The sequence below is a fragment of the Anabrus simplex genome, chromosome 6, assembly GCF_040414725.1.
Source record: "Anabrus simplex isolate iqAnaSimp1 chromosome 6, ASM4041472v1, whole genome shotgun sequence".
NCBI classification, from domain to species: domain Eukaryota; kingdom Metazoa; phylum Arthropoda; class Insecta; order Orthoptera; family Tettigoniidae; genus Anabrus; species Anabrus simplex.
The window spans coordinates 265,961,461-265,981,811 of NC_090270.1; the positions used below are offsets into that span (position 1 = coordinate 265,961,461).

The 20,351-nt window shown below is 40.9% G+C and overlaps 1 protein-coding gene across 3 annotated transcripts in view; it reads right to left on the reverse strand.

The window, feature by feature from the left end:
- Nucleotides 1–20,351, reverse strand: part of Rhp (rhophilin) — a 714,954-nt gene that overhangs the window by 20,173 nt on the left and 674,430 nt on the right. For all 3 annotated transcript variants that reach the window (XM_068228425.1, XM_067150400.2, XM_067150401.2), the window contains 3 exons: nucleotides 12,134–12,211; nucleotides 11,922–12,046; nucleotides 1,166–1,424 (listed from right to left, as the gene is read on the reverse strand). In XM_068228425.1, the coding sequence (XP_068084526.1) occupies nucleotides 1,166–1,424; nucleotides 11,922–12,046; nucleotides 12,134–12,211 (462 nt within the window). The remainder of the gene's footprint in view (nucleotides 1–1,165; nucleotides 1,425–11,921; nucleotides 12,047–12,133; nucleotides 12,212–20,351) is intronic.

A 20,351-nucleotide genomic window follows, 5' to 3' on the forward strand; every position in this document is an offset into this window, starting at 1 on the left:
GATTTTCCAAAAACAAAAAAATACGTGTTTCTTTATTTTTAAAAGAGGTCAAAAGTACCAATTTTCAGGTCTGTAATATCTTCAGTTTCTGAGATATAGGTACCGGTATCCTGATTAAAGGCATTCAACCCATTTTTCCCCATTTTCACCCTTTTTCACCCCTCCTATTGGGATTTTCTGAAAACAAAAAAATACGTGTTTCCTTATTTTTAAAGAAGATTCTAAATACCAATTTTTACATCTGTAAACTTTTAAAGTTTTGAGATATAGAGCAACTCATTTTAAAATTTCAACCCCGTTTTCACCCCCTTATCGAAGGAATATCCAAAAATCCTCTCTTAGCGAGCACCTACGTCATAATATGAATATATCCCCAAAATTTCTTCTCTTTATGTCCAGTAGTTTAAGCTCGGCGATGATGAATCAGTCAGTCAGGACAAGCTACTTTATATATATATAGATTAGTTACATTTTACGGCCTTCACTGGACCACTTTAGTCAATTTTATAAAAAGGGATTTTTAGTTTTCTGTCAGCCCAATACTTCCTTATTCTCTCGGGTCTTAACTTTCTTTCTTTCTTTCTTTCTTTCTTTCTTTCTTTCTTTCTTTCTTTCTTTGTCTGAAATCACCAATCCCATTGTCTGTCTGCTGATCTTGGTTTGCAGTCTGGTTTGTTTGTTTTCTTAGTTTCTTGATTTTGTCAGTTTTGTTATTTAAATCATCTACTGTAATTTGTAATTCCCTCATATCTTCCATGATTTCCATAATCCATGTTGCTTTTACTGTTTGACAATTTTTCTATAATTCCCTTGATGATCCTATTTTCTGGTGTCCTGAGTAGATGTCCAAAGAATGAGATTATTTTTTTTCCTGATTGTACTCATTACACTGAACAAGGAAATGGAACTGCCAGTGAGTTTTATAATTTTATTTCACTATTATCAAAATAATTTGAAGGTGTTTTTACCCTTTTTTAAGTGTCTCCTAAGATATATTCTAGGCTAGCCAAAAGGTGCCTAAATCTTTCCTTGATGATAAGACAGCTGATAATCTCATTGTACTGTTCCTTAAAACAACAAGTAACTTATGACTGGGCTCATGTAACCTATTTAAAAGAACAAGTAATCTACATTAAAATGAAAATCAAAGCACATTAGCACTTACCAGCATGAGCTGTACCAACATCTCAAGCATTTCAGGACCTAGATCCATGCTCGGAGCATTGGTGAAGTTCTCGTGGATGTAGCGGAAGGTGCCTGACGCTCTCAGGAAGCTGTCTACGGCACTGTCCAGACCTTTGGAAGTGAGGCGGTCTTGCTTGGCTCCAATCTGAGTGTACACCGCTCCCATGTTGAAGAGCACACAGGCTTTTTCGAAGGCAACAGTCCGCTGGCAGCTGGGCACGCCCGTCAGAGAGTCATACCTGTGGAACAATAATTATGTTACATTCCATTAAATACTAGTTGTTGTCATTTGATGGGTTAGATGATTGCAACAGCAGTACACTACAGCTGTCTTGCCTGAAGCACACATTGTACAGTTCTACCATTTTATTATTTATTATTAGTTACATTTTATGGCTTCACTGGACCACTTTAGTGCTACTTCTAGTAGCAATGAGATGCAGCAGAAGAAACAGTTAACACGTTGAGTGCCCAGCAATCTCACTTGGGTATTGCAAGCTCTCAATTTCTTGAATTTCACGTTTGCTCGAAATCAAGAACTGTGTGAACCCATTTGGGTGCTCAGTAAATGTGCGTTTTGAAATTGTATAAAGCCTCTTCCTGCCATCTGTTAGCCATGTATTTAAGTAAGTGCGGCACCATACGGGTATGTCAGGAGTGCTTTGTAAGCTGACAGAGTCATTGTACATCGTGCGGGTTGTCTGTGTAAGTGTGCAATGCTGTTAGTTTTCATTTGTGTGGATTAGTTTGTCCATTACTATCTATAGATCTTTATGAGTAAATTGAGCAGTAAAAGACTTAGTGCACGTAGTCTGGATGATTTATTGAACAAGTCTGACAAAGATCCTATCAATGAAGAATGTATGTAGTTATAGTTATTTTGAACCAAGTACAGATGACGAGATTGTGGAAGGTAGCGACAATTCAGAAAGTGCTGAAAGTGCGTCTCAAATTAAAAATGAGGATAGGGTTTTGATAGAAGGAACAGCCTGGAATAATAATAATAATAATAATAATAATAATAATAATAATAATAATAATAATAATAATAATAATAATGAGCGTCATGACTGCTGCGTAAGTCTGATCATATGTGAGGTTGTGAGTACGTGTACAATTCATAATGGCAAATACAACCTCATTCGGGGTCACACTACTTCACCAAATATAGGTAAAAAGTTAACCTAATATATCGTAAATATATCCTCCTTTGATTGAATCACTTGATTGGTTAGGCCTGTGAACGTTTTGGCATAAGGGAGTAACTCGGCATTGTTATCTTACTGCTACAGACAGCTTCAGCTTCTTCTTCTTCTTCTTCTTCTTCTTCTTCTTCTTCTTCTTCTTCTTCTTCTTCTTCTTCTTCTTCTTATTATTATTATTATTATTATTATTATTATTATTATTATTATTATTATTATTATTATTATTATTATTATTATTATTATTATTATTATTATTCAAGTGCCATATCCGGTTGCCCAGACGTCTGCGATTACTCTGGAGAAAGTTTTTCTGTCTTCTGCCAGTCAGAAGAGTCTCTCAGTTGTCTCAATACTGGTCCACGGCTTGATGTTGTGTAACCATGTTATCTCTGGTCTGCCAAATCACCGTTTGCCCTCTATTTTACCCTGGAGAATGAGTTTTATGAGGCCATATTTGTTTCCTCTTAATATGTGGCCTAGATAAGCTATTTTGCAAACTTTTATAGTTGTTATTAGTTCTTGATTCGTCCTAGCTCTCCTTAGGACTTCAATGTTTGTTATCATATCTGTCCAGGGTATTCTAAGCATTCTTCTGTGCAACCACATTTCAAAGGTGGCAAGTCGTTTGATACTTGTGGCTTTTTAAGGTCTATGTTTCTGCTCCATATAACAATACTGACCAGATGTAGCACTTCATTAATTAATCTGCTACAGACAGCAATCCCACAAATTTTGGTCTGGCACTCAACATGTTAACAACAGTCAAGTCAGTGTAATGTTATTGCTGATTTGTTCCAGGAGCTCCTCTGAGGGTTCGTGGTACAGTGTTGGACCCCAAATCCCAATATCACAGGTTCAAAACCAACAGCTGTACCATTTTTCAAGTAAATTTTGTTTCAAATATTTCTAAATAAAGCTGACCATTTTCAAAATATTAGCAAGCAATCAATTCAACCCCCTTTTAGCCCCCTTCCTCCTTGGAATATCATGATGCTAATTAGTGCAGCATTTAAGGTAACGCAACTTAGGGTTGCTAGATCTCCCATATTTTACGAAGTCTTCTGGATCTTACCCAAATTTTTTCCTGTCTCCCATATTTTTGCCAGGTCTCCCTTATTTTATGGGTCTTCCTGTATTTTACCCATCTCATGTACATGACGTATTTGATAATGTTTTCTGTTGTGCTTCATGAAGTTTTATTTATTTATGTATTTATTCTAACATTTCCATATCATTCAAAGATTATCGGTCCCAAAAAACCAGTTGATATTTCCAATTTATCATCTTTAAATTCTCTCTTTTTCATATTAGCAAGCTTGAAGCTTCCATGACGAAACTTTCATCTTGACAAATTATTAATTTTCAACCTCTTTCATAAAAGGAGTTTCAATTTGTAAAAGTTTCAGGAACACCCATTATTGGCTGCTTATAAATTTTTAAAGATGTCAAATCCGCACCACTCGGTAAGTACAGGCATGCAGAGGCGAGAGTGGGGATAAAGCGCTGTAAAGAAACTGGCAGCTGGAGCAGATATTGAGTTTTAGGTATGTTTCTGGAGGAACAGAAAGCAAGTGGTAATAATAATAATAATAATAATAATAATAATAATAATAATAATAATAATAATAATAATAATAATAATAATAATAATAATAATAATAATAATAATTTCCTGTGGCTATTTCTAGCCGAGTGCAGCCCTTGTAAGGCAGACCCTCCGATGAGGGTGGGCGGCATCTGACATGTTTATGTAACTGTATGTTAATGTGCTGAAGGATAGTGTTGTGTGTGGTTTGTGAGTTGCAGGGACGGTGGGGACAGCACAAACACCCAGCCCCGAGCTATTGGAATTAACCAATTAAGGTTAAAATCCCCGACCCGACCAGGAATCGAACCCGGGACCCTCTGAACCGAAGGCCATTACGCTGACCATTCAGCCAACGAGTCAGACTATGTCGATAATGCCACGATGGGACTATTTTGGCCATGTTTAAAAACCTGGCAACTCAACGCCACTGTGCCAAGCGAGTTGGCCGTGCGGTTAGGGTCGCGCAGCTGTGAGCTTGCATTCGGGAGATAGTGGGCACCGTCTGCAGCTCTGACGATGGTTTTCCGTGGTTTCCCATTTTCACATCAGATAAATGCTGTGCCTGTACCTTAACTAAGACCACGGTCACTGCCTTCACAATCCTAGCCCTTTCTCAACCTTACGTCGCCGAAAACCTTCGATGTGTTAATGCGACGTTAAACAAGTTGAAAAAAAAAAACCACACACAACAGTAATACACATGCTGAGCCATTTTCATGTGATGCTTGAATAAACAGACAATAACTGAACTGGTCTATAAGGTCTTTATAGGACATGGAAAGGTCTTTTAGTCACAAACCATAAATGTTATTATCGAGATACTAATTAAGGTTAGGAAACTTCCGATGCTATTCTGTCATGGTTCTTTTCAAACACTACTTTTTTTTTAATACCAATAGATTTTGAAGAATTTAACCAACAGTCACGTTGCCGTTGGGCCGTAACTCAATCGACTGTAGTGCTGCGCTGCGTAATTCCTCTGTCAACTTTAACGCTGAAATTTTACGTTGTAGCAACCCGATCGGTATACAGTAGTCGGATCGACCAAATTAGGCGGCCAAGCCACCTTCTGTGAATTTCATCGGAATGATTCAAAACCGAAGGGAAAATATATAGGGCCTAGATCATTATGTAAGAAATGAACACCGTAAGGTTAGGTTGTGAATGATATGACGTCCTGAGCTTGAAACGTCCTCTTACTGTTTCCTTGATCCTCTTTTAAACCCTCATACTCATAGAACTGAGGGTAAATCACTTAATTGTATGTTTAGCTGTGTTACTTGGAGTCTAATGAACCAATACAATTGATTATGGTGCATGCGGCATAATAGATGGTATTAGTGATCATGAAGCTGTTTTTGTGGTAGTTAAAAATAAATGTGATAGAAAGGAAGGTCTTAAAAGTAGGACTGTTAGGCAGTACCATATGGCTGATAAAGCAGGTATGAGGCATTTTCTAAAAAGTAACTATGATCGGTGGAAAACGGTAAATAAAAATGTAAACAGACTCTGGGATGGGTTTAAAGAAATTGTTGAGGAATGCGAAAACAGGTTTGTACCTTTAAGGGTGGTAAGGAATGGTAAAGACCCACCTTATTATAATAGAGAAATAAAGAGACTAAGAAGGAGGTGCAGACTGGAAAGAAATAGAGTTAGAAATGGCTGTGGAAGTAAGGAGAAATTGAAGGAACTTACTAGAAAATTGAATCTAGCAAAGAAAGCAGCTAAGGATAACATGATGGCAAGCATAATTGGCAGTCATACAAATTTTAGTGAAAAATGGAAGGGTATGTATAGGTATTTTAAGGCAGAAACAGGTTCCAAGAAGGACATTCCAGGAATAATTAATGAACAAGGGGAGTGTGTATGTGAGGATCTTCAAAAGGCAGAAGTATTCAGTCAGCAGTATGTAAAGATTGTTGGTTACAAGGATAATGTCAAGATAGAGGAAGAGACTAAGGCCAAAGAAGTAATAAAATTTACGTATGATAACTATGACATATACAATAAGATACAAAAGTTGAAAACTAGAAAAGCGGCTGGAATTGATCAGATTTCTGGGGATATACTAAAGACAATGGGTTGGGATATAGTACCATATCTGAAGTACTTATTTGATTATTGTTTGGCCGAAGGAGCTATACCAGATGAATGGAGAGTTGCTATAGTAGCCCCTGTGTATAAAGGAAAGGGTGATAGACATAAAGCTGAAAATTACAGGCCAGTAAGTTTGACATGCATTGTATGTAAGCTTTGGGAAGGCATTCTTTCTGATTATATTAGACATGTTTGTGAAATTAATAACTGGTTCGATAGAAGGCAATTCGGTTTTAGGAAAGGTTATTCCACTGAAGCTCAACTTGTAGGATTCCAGCAAGATATAGCAGATATCTTGGATTCTGGAGGTCAAATGGACTGTATCGCGATTGACATGTCTAAAGCATTTGATAGGGTGGATCATGGGAGACTACTGGCAAAAATGAGTGCAATTGGACTAGACAAAAGAGTGACTGAATGGGTTGCTATATTTCTAGAAAATAGATCTCAGAGAGTTAGAGTAGGTGAAGCTTTGTCTGACCCTGTAATAGTCGAGAGGGGAGTTCCTCAGGGCAGTGTTATCGGACCTTTATGTTTTCTTATATATATAAATGATATGAGTAAAGGAGTGGAATCGGAGGTAAGGCTTTTTGCGGATGATGTTATTCTCTATAGAGTGATAAATAAGTTACAAGATTGTGAGCAACTGCAACGTGACCTCGAAAATATTGTGAGATGGACAGCAGGCAATGGTATGTTGATAAACGGGGCTAAAAGTCAGGTTGTGAGTTTCACGAATAGGAAAAGTCCTCTCAGTTTTAATTACTGCGTTGATGGGGTGAAAGTTCCTTTTGGGGATCATTGTAAGTATCTAGGTGTTAATATAAGGAAAGATCTTCACTGGGGTAATCACATAAATGGGATTGTAAATAAAGGGTACCGATCTCTGCACATGGTTATGAGGGTGTTTAGGGGTTGTAGTAAGGATGTAAAGGAGAGTGCATATAAGTCTCTGGTAAGACCCCAACTAGAGTATGGTTCCAGTGTATGGGACCCTCACCAGGACTACCTGATTCAAGAACTGGAAAAAATCCAAAGAAAAGCAGCTCGATTTGTTCTGGGTGATTTCCGACAAAAGAGTAGCGTTACAAAAATGTTGCAATGTTTGGGTTGGGAAGAATTGAGAGAAAGAAGAAGAGCTGCTCGACTAAGTGGTATGTTCCGAGCTGTCAGCGGAGAGATGGCGTGGAATGATATTAGTAGACGAATAAGTTTGAATGGCGTCTATAAAAGTAGGAAAGATCACAATATGAAGATAAAGTTGGAATTCAAGAGGACAAACTGGGGCAAATATTCATTTATAGGAAGGGGAGTTAGGGATTGGAATAACTTACCAAGGGAGATGTTCAATAAATTTCCAATTTCTTTGAAATCATTTCGGAAAAGGCTAGGAAAACAACAGATAGGGAATCTGCCACCTGGGCGACTGCCCTAAATGCAGATCAGTATTGATTGATTGATTGATTGATTGATTGATTGTCTAGTCTTCGTTTTGGTGCATCAAGCTGCATGTTGGTGTTGGATGAAAACAATAATAATCCACGGTATTCAGCTTTGTAGCCTACCGGAGAGTTATGTGTTCGAGACACATTTGTGTATAGACTCTATTTAAAGACGATCCCAGACTGCAGCTGATCACACGATGGAATGAAAAGGTTTCAAGCCTGCCAGCTTCTCTCCTTTTCCACTGTATTATAATTCCCCCCCCCCCTCCTCCTTCAACCCACCAGATTTAAAACAACCCAAGAAATTACTTTAGCGTCCTCCAAAACTAATAGAATCAAGGATTGTATCAACGTTTTGTTAAGTGACAGAAATCGTTGCGCTTAGCTGCTTAAATGGGTCGATTCGACCACAGTGCGACACAGCACCGCGGTAGCCTACTGGCTATGCTCTCCGGTAAAAATGTTTCTACGATGCACAAAAATCAGGAAACGTAGATTGATTTTCATTGTCAACGAATATTTTGAGAAGAAGTGCAAAAATGTTAGTCTACCAGTTAGTTGTAATCATAACAATTTTTCAGGTTAAATACATTCGTTTTTATACTGATCATACGGTACGTTAATTATTAAGGAGTTCGTTATCAGTAAGGAAAAACAACTGATTAGTAATAATCGGATGGTCTCAGCTATCATGTGCAGGTATTTTGGCTTGAAGCCATTTACTCTAGCAGGTGGCAGAGAAACAAACCACTGATGGGCGATCTATGGTTGAATTGTGATTAATTTTGTCGGGTAAATACTGAATGTGTCGTCAGAGATCTTTCACCATATCACCGCGCGAGTTGGCCGTGCGGTTAGGGACGCGCGGCTGTTATCTTGCATTCGGGAGATAGTGGGTTCGAACCCTACTGTCAGCAGCCCTGAAGATGGTTTTCCGTGGTCCCCCCCCCATTTTCACACCAAACAAATGTGGTGGTGGTGGTGGGGGGGGGGGGTGCTGTACCTTATTAAGGCCACGGCCGCTTTCTTCCCGCTCCTAACCGTTTCCTATCCCATCGTCGCCGTAAGACCTATCTGTGTCGGCACTGGTTAGTCCACACCAAAGTTAATAAACAATGTTAACGAAACAAGGTTATAAACAATGTTAACGAAAACATTTCTCAAGATGTTAATAAACTTCTTTAACATTGTGTCCACACCAAAATATCTGTTTGAGAGGTTACAATGGATAGGGCCAGGAAGAAGAAAATACTTACAGCTGCAGCTTTCATTATTTTAATAATGCTATTTGCTTTACGTCCCACTAACTACTTTTACGGTTTTCGGAGACACCGAGGTGCCGGAATTTAGTCCCGCAGGAGTTCTTTTACGTGCCAGTAAATCTACCGACACAAGGCTGACGTATTTGAGCACCTTCAAATACCACCGGACTGAGCCAGGATCGAACCTGCCAAGTTGGGGTCAGAAGGCCAGCGCCTCAACCGTCTGAGCCACTCAGCCCGGCTGCTTTCATTATTTTAATTAGTGCAATTAGAGAAAAGCGCAGACGCAAAGTGTGGCAAAGAAAAATATTGGAAAAGCGTTTAGAATTAAGTTTGGAGAGGACACTTAGGCCTATGTCAGAACTTTCAATTCATGATGCAGCAGGCTTTCAAAACTTTCTGAGAATGTCCCCACAAGACATGCACATAGTTATGAGGATGTTTAGGGATTGTAGGAAGGATGTAAAGGAGAGGGCATATAAGTCTCTGGTAAGACCCCAACTAGAGTATGGTTCCAGTGTATGGGAACCTCACCAGGATTACTTGATTCAAGAACTGGAAAAAATCCAAAGAAAAGCAGCTCGATTTGTTCTGGGTGATTTCCGACAAAAGAGTAGCGTTACAAAAATGTTGCAAAGTTTGGGCTGGGAAGAACTGGGAGAAAGATGACGACATGCTCGACTATGTGGTATGTTCCAAGCTGTCAGCGGAGAGATGGCGTGGAATGATATTAGTAGACGAATAAGTTTGAGTAGCGTCTTTAAAAGTAAGAAAGATCACAATATGAAGATAAAGTTGGAATTCAAGAGGACAAATTGAGGCAAATATTCATTTATAGGAAGGGGGGTTAGGGATTGGAATAACTTACCAAGGGAGATGTTCAATAAATTCCAGTTTCTTTTAAATCATTTAAGAAACGGCTAGGAAAAAAACAGATAGGGAATCTGCCATCTGGGCGACTGCCCTAAATGCAGATCAGTATTGATCGATTGATTCAAGACTTTCAGTTCTTGTTGACAGTAATTGGGCCTGAAATTGCAAGAAATGATACAAATGATCGGAATGCCATCTCCATTAATATTAGGCTAAGTATAACTTGAAGATTCCTAGCAACTGGTAACTTCTACACTTCACTTATGTATTTGTATGGTGCAGGACTTGTATGGTGTATACGAGCTGCTTGCGATTCGATAGTCGATTTCGAAAAATAAAAAACATCGTATTCCGCGCTACGAATTTGCGTAGTGTAATTGCGTCTTTGCGCATGTGCGAACGAAAACACGAAATGTTAATGAAAAGTGTCATTCACAAAAGTTAAAGAAATTTTGTTTATCAACATGCTCGAAAAGTTAATGAACACGCCATTTTGTTTATTAACAGACAGAAATATTCATGAACATTCTTCATTAACAATGTTTATTAACAAAGTTAACGAAAACATCTTGGTGTGACAAAGTAAAGCCAATATATTGTAAACCAAAAAATGATTTTACATATCGGCAGAACAGAATGAACTTTTTCTCACTACCTCTGCTGAATTTGAACCAGCGATCTTGCAATAATCCATTGATACATACAGGGAGCATATCAGCGACTCCAGTAGATAAATTGGTAATGCAGGAACGCTCGCGACTAGCATAACGTTAACCACAGCAGCCAACGGTAGTGAGGGGACGTGCCTGCTTACCGGAGGTGTTTCATGTTTCACTACCGGAAACATGAATAACGGAACTATAAGGCGAAGGAAGAAAATGTAACTGCCCTCGGAACTTCAACCTGAATCTCCTGCTATATTTACTATACAATCAAAACGACTGCTCTATGAAAAGCTATGATTAATTGACTTATTCATTAATGTTATTAATTTCAGGTCTCGCTACGGATTTAGGAGACACTGAGATGCCGAAATTCTGTTGAAATCTTTAGAGCCGTTGTTTGGCGAGTAATCATAATAACCAATTGGATTACCAACCTTCGTGGGGAGACGGCGTCCTAATTAAAGAAGAAGGAGTAGTAGTTCTTTTACGTGCTAATAAATCTACCGACCGGAGGCTGACGATTTCAGCAGCAGCTGACACTTTAAAGACTTCCTTTCCAGGATAAAATTCAGGCACTTTGTGATCTCTGTAATCTATATAAACAAGGGGACGTTAAACAAATGTGATTAGGTTGTAGGAATTACTCGTTATTCGCACAGGTTTCTTTGCTGAACTAATAAACATCATAATAAAAGAATCCCTCCCAAAATTCAAATAGCATACATAATTTCAATTTCCATATCTCATTATTCAGGGAAACAACTAGCCGCCTGCCATCAGTTCACAAGATATACCGAACACGTTATGTCTAAACATCTCAACCAAGTAGCCTACTTGGCTTTGCTGTTATAGTGATGTTATAGAATAGGACTTGAACTTACACTAGTTGGAAGATACGTGGTTTACTACACTCGTACCAACTTCTTGACAACCCTTATTCTGTACCGTATATTGAAGAAAAAAGTGGTGAGAAAAGACAGTTGCCTTCTTTCCTGATAGCCACCACATAGGAAGGAATCACTACCCGTCAATAAATAAACACTCCTTCACATTCCATCAACAGAACAAAACAAGAAGTAGAACTGCCAACTACTTCATTTCAAAATATGGTCTTCCTCCCACAGCACAGAGAATGCTACGACAAGAGATATGACTGTTTCCAAGCGGCATAAAAATGAACTATTATAGCAGCCCGCGACCTATCAACGCTACCAAGCGGCATAAAAATAGCAGCCTGCGACTGATCACTCCGAAAAACTCCCAATTTTTTCGTGCTTTTGTCCTCTTATTTTTATACTTTAGAGGTTGAATATTTTCAGAAAGACATCTCAGCTGTTACTTATTAAGTTATCACCTCCCTGTCCAGAATTCTAAGAATAACGGTCGAGAGGATTCCTTGCGCTGACCATGTGCCAGCTTGTAATCTGCAGGCATTCGGATTGAGCAGCAGTCTATTGGTAGACAAGTTCCGTCAGGTTGTAGCGCCTTGGGGTTTGTTTATTCTTTTTTCTACTTCTGATCTAAACGAATAACATTTCACCTCTCATCCTTTTGGAGGTTCGTAAGATCTCATGATGAGAGAGTGGTATTAAGGTACTCACCACTCAAAGTATATGCCGAGACTGCGATCTGGAGGGAAGAAGCGACGCTCCACAAAGTACAGTTGGTTGTAGTACTGGAACAACAGTGCCACTCCAGAGCTGTCCCGCAAGGGCGTTCGCATTGCCTGGAACAAGATATGAAGTGACATGCCTATCTCGAACACAATCTCTACACTAACATCACTCACCACAGTACATCACGTAGATCATACCTGGCGAATGTCCATCAGCTCGGCGATAGCATCTTCGTAACGGCTGCCATCCTCGCTGTAGTGCTCCAAGATGAAGTCCTGCAAACATAACGTACCATCAATATTTCAAATTAATTTACTGTCCATAGAGTTATAGAGTTGTCAGACAACGCCATGTTATATCATTTATTATTTATACTACTTCCCAATTTATGGGTTAGCAAATATGACAAAGTATACCAAAACAACAGCTTTAAAAAATAACAACAAACAGAATGAACAGTAGCTATTACAACAGACTGTACAGACGATTCCGTTATAATGTGAACTAACCCCTAGAACGCTAACGTTGACAGGGATATTAGGAATCACACATTTTGCAGACTGTAAGACAAAAGTTTTGTCGTAGTTCCTCGGGCATAACACTAGAAACTCCGCAGGCCTCTTTGTTGGCTGGAAGGTCCTTCTCTTTTCTTGGTCTACCTACTCAGGCTCGAATCAGATAGCTGGGCTCAAGAACCTTTCAGTAGTCGAAGGCGATTATGTCGATCAGTCCGTGGCGATGAAAGTGACTTTCATACGCTTCCAGGCCGTGTTGTGAAAGGGAAGTTGCGACTTTTGTCCGGTTTCTATAATATCTGCTGTTTCTAAGGTGTTGGACAAGAACTGAGAACACCGAGCAAGTCGGCGACGCGGTTTGGGTCACATGGCTGCGAGATTGCATTCAAGAGATGATGTGTTCGAACCCCACTGCCGGCAACCCTGAAGATGGATGTTTCATTTTCACACCAGGAAAATGCCAAGTTAATGAAGGTCACAGTTGCTTCCTTCTCTATACTAGCCCTTTTCTATCCCATCATCATCGCCATGAGACCTGTCTGCACCGGTGCGACGTGAAACAAAACTAATAGCAAGCAGAACTGGGGTGTTCCGCTGTAGTGTCTGCAGCGAGTTCTGTCACGGCTTCGTGCTGGGAGGGCACGCGCGGAGGAACATGTGTAGCTTGAGGGCTTCCGCCTGTTCAGATCTCGAGAAACCGTTCAATCCAACGGTTCGATGGAGTATGTTCTTGTTACAGTATTGCTCTTTTCCCGTCAACACTCAGTTCACACATTATCCTACTCATGCTCTTAATTCTTGACTATTTTTAGCACGTTCCTCTGTTTCATTGGTCAGACGAAATGTATTAATGCAACTACTCGGCTCAGCCAACAAAAACATAGATTCTAATGTATATATAATAAAAACATATTCTGATTTTACAGCTCTTTTAAAGAATATGTGACCGAGCGAGTTGGCTGTGCCGTTAGGGGCCCGCAGCTGTGAGCTTGCATTCGGGAGATAGAGGGTTCGAATCTCAGCGCCAGCAGCACTGAAGATGGTTTTCCGTGGTTTCCCCATTTTCACATCAGGTAAATGCTGGGGCTGTGCCTTAATTAAGGCCACCTTCGATGTGTCAGTCCGACATTAAACAAGTAGCAAAAGAAAGTGCATCTGTTAATTAAGCTATGTTTTAACGATGTTTGAAAACTTTTTACCATTCAGACTCTTGATTTACTTAAGCAGCTTATTATAGAGTAACATACCCTTCACATGTGAACTACGGTCCATTTTAGTACGTTGGAAACTTAATGGGATAATACTCATTTCTGTTTCATCATCATCATCATCATCATCATCATCTGTTTATCCTCCAGGTTCGGTTTTTCCCTCGGACTTAGCGAGGGATCCCACCTCTACCGCCTCAAGGGCAGTGTCCTGGGGCTTCAGACTCTTGGTCGGGGGATACAACTGGGGAGTATGACCAGTACCTCGCCCAGGCGGCCTCACCTGCTATGCTGAACAGGGGCCTTGTGGAGGGATGGGAAGATTGGAAGGGATAGGCAAGGAAGAGGGAAGGAAGCGGCCGTGGCCTTAAGTTAGGTAGCATCCCGGCATTCGCCTGGAGGAGAAGTGGGAAACCACGGAAAACCACTTCCAGGATGGCTGAGGTGGGAATTGAACCCACCTCTACTCAGTTGACCTCCCGAGGCTGAGTGGACCCCGTTCCAGCCCTCGTACCACTTTTCAAATTTCGTGGCAGAGCCGGGAATCGAACCCGGGCCTCCGGGGGTGGCAGCTAATCACGCTAACCACTACACCACAGAGGCGGGCTCTGTTTCTAAGATTATAATTGTAAATCTCACTGTTTCTTGGAGTCAGTGCTTTATTGAGCTTAACAAAGATTCGTAATATGCAAATGATCTTAGAGATCGGATTTTTAGAATAAAATACTGTTCACCGCAGACAACCACCTCATAGTTCAAGTGTCCGGCTCCATGGCTAAATGGTTAGGGTGCTGGCCTTTGGTTACAGGGGTCCCGGGTTCGATTCCCGGCAGGGTCGGGAATTTTAACTATCATTGGTTAATTCCGTTGGCTCGGGGACTGGGTGTATGTGTCGTTTTCATCATCATTTCATCCTCATCATGACGCACAGGTCGCCTATGGATGTCAAAGCAAAAGACCTGCACCTGGCGAACCGAACATGTCCTCGGACACTCCCGGCATTAAAAGCCATACGCCATTTCATAGTTCGAGTGAGGGTATTTTCAGTATTATATTTGCATCTACAATTTTTGATCGGCTACGTAGTAACCTATTCCAGATGTCATTCTTTCACAAACATAATTCTTTCTTTCTTTCTTTCTTTCTTTCTTTCTTTCTTTCTTAATCCATTTGCCATCAAGGGTTGGTCTTCCCTCGGACTCGGCGAGGGATGCCACCTCTACCGCCTCAAGTGTAGTGTCCTGGAGTGTGAGACTTTGGGTCGAGGATACAACTGCGAGAAGGACCAGTATCTCGCCCAGGCGGCCTCACCTGCTATGCTGAATAGGCGGCTGGTGGGGGATGGGAAGACTGGAAGGGGTAGGGGTAGACAAGGAAGAGGAAAGGAAGCGGCCGTGGCCTCAAGTTAGGTACCATCCCGCCATTTGCCTGGAGGAGAAGTGGGAAACGACGGAAAACCACTTCGAGAATGGCTGAGGTGGAAATCGAACCCCATCTACTCAGCTGACCTCCCGAGGCTGAGTGGACCCCGTTCCAGCCCTCATACCACTTTTTAAATACAAACATAATTAACGTGATTTTCCAAGAAAGTATGTGTGTCTAGGATAATATCTAATAATTTAGTAGAATCAGTGGTTTTGAAGGTACGTGTCATTCAGCTGAAAACTTACGTCGTCATTGAAAACCCTTTTTCAATTCAGCAACATTAGTTTTTATTAATCATATTATGTTAGGTAAGGTTATGGTTATTCAGATTGGTTCGTAACTGGAGCGGTTGGCTACGCGTTTTAGTCACGTAGTTGTCAGCTTGGATTCGGGAAATAGTGGGTTCGAACCCCACTGTCGGCAGCCCTGAAGATGGTTTTCCATAGTTTTCCATTTTCACACCAGGCAAATGCTGTAATTTAGGCCACGGTCACTTCCTTCCCACTCCTAGTCCTTTCCTATCCCATCGTCGCCATAAGACTTATGTGTGACGGTGCGACGTAAAAAGGAATAAAAAGAGTAGAGCAAGGAAGTTTTTTATTCATAACTGTAATGGATGAGATAAAGAACAGAATCAAAGAGAAGACTAACGACAACGATTTCAAATCCCCTACGTTTACAGACGATGGAGTAAAATTGAATGGCGTATGGCTCTTAGTGCCGGGAGTGTCCGAGGTTATGTTCGGCTCGCCAGGTGCAGGTCTTTTCATTTGACACCTGTAGGCGATACCTTTGCTGGCAGGACGTAGTGTTTACAGCGCACTATGTCTTCTGGTATGGGCTAGAGCAATATTGTTACTTTCATTGATCTGTCTCAGCTTTATCCTTGGCTTTGACAAGATGAAAGTGACTGAGGTATGAGTGATGCTAGTAATGCCATTCCTTATGCAGCCAGTCCCTGCTAAGTATAGTGTGAACATGTTGCTCATAGGGTCAGTTGGTGCATGCATTTCAGTGTAATAGCAACTTCTGGCTCGGTGAGGAAAGCAACGGGAAACTACCTCACTCCTCATTTCCCTAGTACGCCTCTTCAGTGATGCCTAGGCCATTTATGACAGCTGACGGCGGAGCTGTTGAGGATCCAACCAGCCTTCGGGCTGAGGACTAAACATACATACCAGTAGGCGACCTGCGCGTCGTGATGAGGATGAAATGATGATGAAAACAACGCATACACCCAGTCCCCGTGCCACAGAAATCAACCAATGATGGTTAAAATTCCTGACCCTGCCGGGAATCGAACCCGGGACCCCTGCGACCAAAGGCCAGCACGCTAACCATTCAACCATGGAGCTGGACAACGATATAAAAAAGCTCAACGATGTAGATCATTTCAGAAAATAATCGATACCATGCAGAGATCACCAGCAAAGCCCAAAAGGGAGCACATTTATGACGTCAGGTGCAAAAACTTCTACACCGTCATCACGTACAGCCTCGAAATCTGCCCTTCAGCTGGCAGAGATATTATCAAGTTTCAAATAGTGGAAATGAAATGCCTAAAAAAAAAAAAAAAAAAAAAAAATCTGTAATACATTAGTAGACCCAAGCGAGACCTTATATTCGGACACATGGTATGGAAACAAAACGGTTGAAACCACAAAGAACTACAAGAAAGTAGCTAGAAACTTTGGTTCAAGACAAGAAACTAGGGGGTTGACCAAGGAAACCGTAGCTCGGTCAGATCAAGCAAGATGTGGAGGAAGGAGCGCAACAGATGCTGCAGGAAGAAACCTACCTAGGCAGACACTTGTATCCCAACACCCACCGAGCAGCTAAAGACGGCCTATGATGATGTCAGTTATTTTCAGATACGTTTTGTTTAATTAGTTCAAATGACGGAAACCTAAATAAAGTGAAAGGCAAATTACGTCCGGAAGCAGAGACGCTTGACTAATTTGATTTTCTCCTACATCAGATCGTCCGGAACTTTTTTTCTTCGGCGTCACTGACATGAGGCATGATGAGAATAGGGGGCGACTATTACATAAAGTAACAGCGACTTTTATTTCCTAATGGTCTATGTCAAACACAAGATAAATATACAAAAATATTCTCATGTGAAACGTAGACTTCTCAGATTAAAGCTGTGTACAGAAAATATTCACAAGCCACCGGGTTATTGGATTTACCCAGGAACTTTCGGTCGAGAGTTCAGCTCTCAGTAGTCAGCGTCCTGACCTTCAGTTCTCAGAGTCCAGGGTTCGATTCCCAGCTGGGCCAAGGGATTTTTAATCTTAAGCGGTTAATTCCCTTGACTCAGGGACTGGATATTTGTGCTGTTCCCAACATTCCTGCAACTCACACAACACTATCCTCCATTACACTAACACGCAGTTTCCCCATACACTGCAGACGCCGCCCATCGTCGCCTTACAAGGGATGCACCAGGCTTGCAATAGCCACACGAAATTATTTATTGTTATTCGGTTGCGGGACATCAAGTTAGACATCTCACAAGCGATAGAGTTTATGACTTCCTTTCCGTTTAGAAAAAAAAATTATAAGTATTTTATGGTTCTTCACCTTTCTCGTTCCTAAAGGGCGGGGAACACAACCGTGAATACCCTCGCATCATAGTATGTGAGTTATAAATTAAAGTAAGTACTAAGTAACGTTACTATTGAACCTTCCTTCCTTCCTTCCTTCCTTCCTTCCTTCCTTCCTTCCTTCCTTCCTTCCTTCCTTCCTTCCTTTCGCTTCTCCATCCTTAAACTATATTCTTTCTCTTTCATAGTCCTTACATTTCTTTTAACTGTGCGTAATTTTTGGCCCGATTCATCGTGTAGAAACTTGGATCAATATTCCATTAAATGTTACAAATACAAAACGATTTCATGAATAAAAATGAGAATGAAATAAGTTACCAATAAAAGGAAGTTTGAAAAAAAGACGTACAGTTGAAAACAACAGGGTATACAAATCATTTTAAAATAAAATTACCGAGCTCGATAGCTGCAGTCGCTTAAGTGAGGCCAGTATCCAGTAATCGGGAGATCGTGGGTTCGAGCCCCACTGTCGGCAGCGCTGAAGATGGTTTTCCGTGGTTTCCCATTTTCACACCAGGCAAATGCCGGGGCTGTACCTTAATTAAGGCCACGGCCGCTTCCTTCCACTTCCTAGGCCTTTCCTATCCCATCGTCGCCACAAGACGTATCTCTGTCAGCGCGACGTAAAACAAATAGCAAAAAAAAAAAAAAAAAAAAATTAAACGAGAAATTGAGTGTTGATATGGTAAGTTAAGGGTTATTCGTCTAAATGCATGTTGTTTCGCCACTGTACACTCTGCCACCTTCCTGCAATGTCTTATACAAACATTTTCTTTAGGTGTCATATCGAGCAACTCACTTTACGTTTTAAAAATAGTAATGCATGTAAATAAGAAAGTACAGCGTGGCTTTTAGTTCTGGTACTTTTCACTTACAGCTACGTGTGAATATGTTCCATGTTCTGGCACTCTGCGCATGTCCACACTCAAGAACACGGATCGAGAATTTTAATTGCAAATCTCGAAGTGTTAAAGGACTTTCATCTTTCTCTATACAGGCCGAAACGACATTTGCGTTAAGGAATTTATTGTGATAAGCTGACATCTCGAGAGTGATTAGCTAGTGTCAGATGTAATTATAGTATGGGAAACCTAGATTATTCAAAGAAATAAAAATATACTTCCCCTGTCGGGATTCATGGGTTTCGTCAATTCGAAAAATATTGAATACTACGACGGTGGGAGACATATTCTTACAAAGGCTATCAAGTGCAGACACTGCTTGAGCACAGTGCCATTCACCCGATGGTTTTGTTTCAGAGATTCATTGATCACAGAAAGTCTACTGCTCTACTAGGATCAACGAACAGAGTCGACGGCTATGAAGTGTTCTGCCAATCACTCTTCTTTCTTCTTCTTCTTCTGTCACTTTTCTCTCGCCCTAGTGGGATCGCGGGCGCGAACTGTCACACGTATGGATTTGGCCTTATTTTACGGCCGGATGCCCTTCCTGGCGCCAACCCCATGTGGAGGGATATATTCACTTACGCGTGTAGTGAGGTGTGTTGTACGCGTATGGAGAGGTGTGTATTGAGACAAACACTCGCGCCAAATCTGTGTTCCTTCTTTCGAAATTTGGATTTAACCATTTTTTTCTATAATTGCGTTACGTCGCACCGACACAGATACGCCTTATGGCGACGATGGGTTAGGAAAGGGCTAGGAGTGGGAAGGAAACGGTCATGGTCTTAATTAAGGTACAGCCCAAGCATTTGCCTGGTGTGAACATGGGAAACCACGGAAAACCATCTTCAGGGCTACCGACAGTGGGGCTCGAACCCACTATCTCCCGAATGTAAGCTCACAGCTACGCGTCCCTAACAAAAATTGCAAGTGGCATTGTTGGATGCACTATTCCATTGAAAAAAAAAATGAAAACCTACAGCCTGTTTTCCAGTCTTTGACCGGGTCAGGGATGTGATGAATGAACCAGATATAGGCTATTATTACAATGGGGTCGCCACTCCCAAGGTGATATTAATGACTGATAAATGCTATGAAATGAGGATGTAGAGTGTTGCTGGAATGAAAGATGACAGGGAAAACCGGAGTACCCGGAGAAAAACCTGTCCCGCCTCCGCTTTGTCCAGCACAAATCTCACATGGGGTGACCGGGATTTGAACCACGGTATCCAGCGGTGAGAGGCCGACGCGCTGCCGTCTGAGCCACGGAGGCTCCGCACTATTCCATTATACATCAATAAACCGTGAATGTCAAATACAACATCTACGAATAAAATTGCGTTCTGAAATTAAATAATATACTCAAGAAACAGGAATTATTAATATATAGGTCTACATTAATTAACTTTCATAATTCAAAAGTAAAAATTCAAACAAATACTGTTCCTGTTATAAATTCCGGAAAGTCCATGTCGTGAGGAAGGAGGTAACAGAACTCCCGTCCCTTAAAGAACCAGTGTGTTACAGACGTGTCTGCCTAGCGTCCCTTTAACTGTGGAAATCTTGACAGGTAAGATAACCACAAATTGTGTAAATGCAAAAATTATCACATAAATGTACTTAACTCCATGATCGCTTTCCAGTTATGGGGCTCTAGGATGAGAAAGTCTGCCACATGATCGACTTAAGAATAACACAGAATATAACAAAACCGGAATGGGCCCCAAAACACTTGAGGTTAGCAAAAATTGAGTCA